The 6000-nt window shown below is 40.5% G+C and overlaps 1 protein-coding gene across 1 annotated transcript in view; it reads left to right on the forward strand.

Moving 5' to 3' along the window:
• The window catches only part of SYT9 (synaptotagmin 9), a gene marked incomplete at its 3' end in the record, with an annotated part of 63146 nt that extends 58474 nt beyond the window's left edge, over positions 1-4672 (forward strand). The window contains exons 4-7 of the mRNA XM_079537218.1: positions 2057-2177; positions 3002-3173; positions 3803-3932; positions 4565-4672. Of these exons, the coding sequence (XP_079393344.1) occupies positions 2057-2177; positions 3002-3173; positions 3803-3932; positions 4565-4672 (531 nt within the window). The remainder of the gene's footprint in view (positions 1-2056; positions 2178-3001; positions 3174-3802; positions 3933-4564) is intronic.
• Positions 4673-6000: the final 1328 nt, after the last annotated feature.

Here is a 6000-nt window from a genome sequence, read left to right on the forward strand (position 1 = left end):
GTAGAAGCAAAGCATGTCACTATTGATTTTGAAACAAAAGGCAGTGTTTCAAAATATTGATAAAATTACATTGGATGGCTACAGTAATTCATTCACTCTCATGCCACTTAATCATAATAAGCAGTTGTCTTCAGAACCTGGTTTACTGTTATTTTGTGCCAAGGAATGACTGCTGATGTTATGTTGTCATCTCTCCCTGACACTTGATATTCTGGAACTGTTTTCCACATACCAAATGACAGACTCCCTAATGAATGTAAAAAACCTGAGGCAAGCTGTACAAATCACACATGGGCCATTACCTTCCCCTCTCCAAGAAGCTCTAGGGAGGCTGGCATGTAAATCAGAAGCTGTGCCGTAGGTGCTGCTTTCCCCATACTGAGTGCAGTTCAGAAGACATACTCACAATGACACAGGAGCAGCTGCCCTGAGAAAGGAGAAAAGCTGTTCCACACAGCTATGTAGGCAAGATAGACATGTTCCACAAGAGCATTATTGGTCTTCCCTATAAAATCTAGAACGTATATTTGAAGGAAAACTTCTTACTGAAAAGTGAAATATTGGATTGCAGGCAGTAGGTCTATGAAGGTACCAGTTCACTTCTCAGTGAAAAAATTGCATATCAAATCTCAGAAAACCTTTGATACAATCCTTTATCCACCATATTTTTTCATAAGAGTTTGGCCTAATAGGATCTGCCCCAGTACAATAGTGACTTCACTTCTACCACAACTGAGTTCACAGAAAATTGAGATTTGCAGAAAACTTTGTCCTGCCCAAGCAATTTCCTGTGAACCTCACTGCAGGCATCCTTTGAGAGCACCCTCAGCAAGTTTGCTGATGACACCAAGCTGAGTGGTGCGGTTGGCACGGTGGAAGGAAGGGATGCCATTCAGAGGGACCTTGAGAGGCTGGAAAGGTGGGCCTGGGGAACCTGATGAGGTTCAACACGGCAAAGTGCAGAGTTTTGCATTTGGGCCAGAGGAATCCCAGGCATCCATACAGACTGGAAGGAGCGGTGCTTGAGAGCAGCCCTGCAGAGAAGGACCTGGGGGTTCTGATGGATGAAAAGCTTAACGTGAGCCAGCAGTGTGCTCTTGGGGCTTGGAAGGCAAATGGTATCCTGGGCTCCATCAGAAGAGGGGTGGCCAGCAGGGACAGGGAGGTGATTGTCCCCCTCTATTCTGCTCTTGTGAGGCCCCATCTGCAGTACTGAGTCCAGGTCTGGAGCCTCCAGTGCAGGAAAGACTGGGAGCTGTTGGAGAGGGTCCAAAGGAGAGCCACAAAGATGATGAGGGGACTGGAGCACCTCCCCTATGAGGACAGGCTGAGGGAGCTGGGTTTGTTTAGCTTGGAGAAAAGAAGGCTGCAGGGTGACCTCATTGCAGCCTTTCCGTGCCTAAAGGGAGCCCACAAATAGGAGGGGAATCAACTCTTTGAAAGGGTTGATAAGGGCAGACAAGGGGAAATGGTTTTACATTGAGGGAGGGGAGTTTTAGGGATTAGTGGATGCCCCGTCCCTGGAAGTGTTCAAGGCCAGGTTGGATGGGGCCCTGGGCAGCCTGGTCTAGTATTGAATGTTGAAGTTGGTGGCCCTGTATGTGGCAGGGGGTTGGAGATTCATGATCCTTGATGTCCCTTCCAACCCAGCCTGTTCTGTGATTCTGTGATTCTGCAGAAGAGAAGGCACAGAGATCTGTGACAAGCTGCAGCTTGTCAACATTACATGCAAATCACTACGAAACATAGAGCAAAGATGTTCCAGTACCTCATGGTACACCTCATCACATCAATGTGTCTCAGCTCCAAGTACAAGTAAAGAAAACTGTAGCTACATTTACACTTCACAGCTTTGAAGGTCTAGCAACAAATGTAGTGACTAGAATCTTGTGTGCATATGGGTTTCTATTTTTCCAGCTGCATTTGAGAATGAGAATTCAGCTTCTGCTTACAGAAATGTAGATTCTCAAAGGTATAATTTACCTTTATGTCCTATGATTATGTCTAGGGAAAACTGTTATTATTGCTTCATATTTTTTCTGTTTCCTTGGAACAGGATAATGTGGATCTTGGGGACCTGATGTTTTCACTCTGCTACCTTCCAACAGCTGGTAGACTAACTATTACAATAATAAAAGCAAGAAATTTAAAGGCAATGGATATCACAGGAGCATCAGGTAAGAATTTATTTAATGCTCAGTGTGGATTAGTGTCCCATTTCCCTCCCAAGCCACAGAACTCCAGTATTGTCAATTACCAGAATGTTATTTGAAAAGAAGCGTTTTTACACTGCAAGCTCTTAAGTCTCCTTAGGAATTTCTGAGAAATAAATAATGTTCATTCTGGTTTAACTAACAGTTTAAAACAATCCCCTTTCTATAAGAGAACAACACTATTACTTCTAAAGCAACCATGATTCAAAACAGGATGAGGTGGCGAAGTTGATTTCATATTAGAGACTGGATCATACAACAGATTATTTGTTGTGGCACAGAGGCAAGCTGACCCCTCCCCTCCCCTCCCCTCCCCTCCCCTCTCCCCTCCCCTTCTTTTTCACTGCATCCATAATTATAATTCTCTTCAGAAACATAAACTGCAATTTCTTACACTTGGAATTATATTTAACCATACATCAATACTGTGTACAATGCTGTCATCTTGTCTAACCTATAAATTTGTAAAAGTAATTACGTTGTTGTAAATACACTGATACACAGGCTGATGTATAAAACAGCCATAGTTCAGTGGATAATTTAATACTCTTTCAGAAGTCAGTACCCAAAGAAAAACGTATTGAAGCTGAATTGTTCATTATAGGATTTCCAACAGGTAAAGCTTTCCAATGTCCATTGTCTCCCAGTCATTCCATGGTAATAAAGAAGCTCAAATTCCAGACGCAAGTGACTGCAAACTGCACACAAGAATACTGCCTTTACTTTCCATCTATGTTTTCATAAAAAACAACAAAAGAAAACCAGCGTTGTTCTTATGATTCACACAGATCCCTACGTGAAGGTTTCTTTAATGTGTGAAGGAAGGCGACTAAAGAAAAGAAAAACTTCCACCAAGAGGAACACCCTTAATCCCGTTTACAATGAAGCCATAGTCTTTGACGTCCCTCCAGAAAACATTGACCAAATTAACTTGTCGATAGCTGTGATGGATTACGACCGGTGAGATACCTGTAGCTGTAAAATAACATTATCTCAAAATCTGGTATAGTAGTTTTGCATCCAGGAATGAAGTTATCCTTTTTCTCGCAATGGAAGGGAAATTAAATATTTTCTCATGCTGTGTTAGGTGGAAGACTAAAATGTCTCATTGTCAGGCAGAATTTCCTTTCTAAATTTTAAAATGCAGATTTGCATCCATAACAAACATAACTAAGCTGCATGTGTTTACCAGAACAGAAATAACTGAACATACAATCAGTTCACACACTGATTTTCTGTTTATGAGCAACTGCACTAACCCCTCAGACACATGCCTCAGTTTATAAAATTTGGCTCAGTTTACTTGTATTTGTAACTAGTTACAGAAAACAAACAACAATTTACATTTCTCATACAAAAATAAAATAAATGCATCTAGAAACACAGTGTTTGCTACCATGGATAATATACTAAATTAGTTTGATTTGTGGAAAATTCAAAGAGCAAACCCTTGTAATTTATACTTTATTATATTTTGCTATATATATATATATCTAAAAAATCATGATTACTGACTCTATGAAATATGCAAATGGTACGATTCTAAAGGTAATATTTTATGAAAAGCATATTATGGAACATTTTCACAGTGTAGGTCACAATGAGGTCATTGGAGTATGTCAAGTAGGCAACGATGCAGAAAGTCTAGGTCGTGACCATTGGAATGAAATGCTCTCATATCCTCGGAAACCCATTGCCCACTGGCATCCTCTTGCAGAGGTAAGAATTTTTCCTTGCTTTCCCATTACTATAACTGTTAAAATCTTAGTATATGGCATTAGAAATAGGATGAAATTTTACAAAAAAAAACAAGATCCACAAGTATACCCTAAAGCCTAGAAAAGAGCTCAGAAACACCAATACTGATAACATGCAAATTAAGTCTGCTCCTTTCAATTTCATGGGAACAGAAAGTAATTAATGTATTTGATAAATACACAAAAGCCACATACATTGTACAGTGGATAAAGATTTCAGATTTTATTTTATTTGTTTGGGTTTTTTTTCTCGGTTGTTTTTGTTTTGTTTTTCAGACATAGGATAGGGTAACTTTCAAAGATAATTGATATAAAGAAGTGGGCTTCCTAAGGTTTACCAATACCTATTGTTTTACTATATAAAAACCTAATCTGATTACTTCTATTACTTCTATTGTAAGACTATGTCATCTAGCAAATCTCAAGGAATGTCTAGCTATCCTGAAAAGGGGAAAAAAAAAGAAAAAAAAAAAGGTGTAAGTTTCTCTGGAGATTTGAGGCATTAATAAGAAGCCACGCAATTAGAAGAAAATTTCAAGGTTCCTATGGTTTTTGTTTTGTTTTGTTTTGTTTTGTTTTGTTTTTTGTCTTCAGGGCCCTATTCAGCAGAAATGTTATGCAGGTCTTCTGCGCTTGGATGGCTGCCGAAGAGGCTTCCTCACCCTTTTAACCTATTCAGCAGAAATTTGGCATTCCTGTTGAACTCTTTCTTAGCCATATCCTCAGGGGCTATTCCACAGAGTCCAGTGGGGTAAAGATGTCCTTTTAATCCCTCTGTTTAATCCTCTCCCTTCCCAATACAGGAAATGCTAATCTTGATTCATGAGACACAAAACTTCAGTGTTCTAACTAAATTGCTTCCTAAGAGTTCCCATGGTTTATTTTTATGGTTACTCTCACTGGTTGAAGTCGGGCAATAATCCCAGTCAGGAGAAGCTACTATATTTATGGACAGTCACAACTGTCTGCTGAAAGAAAAGAAAAAATATCATATTAAGCCATGTGCAATGCCATAAGCACCTGATATGTAGAGGCAGGCAGCTGACAGACACTTTCTGCAGTGTAGACTAGTGACCAGAATGCAACTAAAGACTTGACTTGGTTGCAAGCACCAGCATTAGGTTGTTCCATAAGTTAAATGTCACACAACAGGAAGATGTTACAAAATGGCAGAAATACTCCAGCCTTGTCTGTCTCCATGATCAATTACATTTTCTGGTTCCTGGGGACAACAGAAGCACATTTTCAACAGGGAGACCTTCGATCACTCCCAGCCCATGGCAGCAGGGAAGCATTGTGAGGGAACGGGGATACCAACAGACAAGCATGGCTGTGAAGGAAGATCAAGCTAAGTCTGGAGCCCAGCTTTTTGTGCCCTCATTGAAAAGGTAGCTCCTGGCAAAAGTGCCACAATTGAAATACCCGCCTGGGCATTTGGGAGTTGAGTTTAGAAAAACATCACTGAGCTCTCAGCTGTAACCAAACCCTGATAGGAACGGACCAAGGGAACACATGAGGAGCACTATAACAGTTAGTATGTCCTAGAAAATGAAAAGTGTCTCTTAGCAGAAGTTGGCTACATCCTTAAATCAAACTTGTCTTCCCTCTTTGATAAGTTTTATTGCAGCCAGAGCCCACAATCAGGTTTTGACAGCTCTTCCCTTTTTTGCAGGCAACCTGTTCTTTTCATACATGCCTTGCTAACTTCTTTAGATTTCATTGCTGTGAATTGCTTTTCATGCCACTGAGCTAAAGAGAGACTAATTTTTTTTTCCCTTCCCAGGAATCAAGTGGGGGAGGGTATCCAGCGCATCCAGGCTGTGCAGAGAAATACATACACAGCATATCATTTTGGTTCCTGAATCAGGATTAGGCTCAGCGAGAGTTCTGGAACCTCTGTGGCCACAACCATAGGACCCTGAATACTGCTGAATAGAACCCTCAGTCTTCAACTGTGTGAAGAGCTATTGGTTTTGAGTAGTGCAATATTATCCACTTGTAGCATTAGTTCTCCAGCTGACACTATTGCT

The sequence above is a fragment of the Tetrao urogallus genome (assembly GCF_951394365.1).
Source record: "Tetrao urogallus genome assembly, chromosome: 6".
NCBI lineage: Eukaryota > Metazoa > Chordata > Aves > Galliformes > Phasianidae > Tetrao > Tetrao urogallus.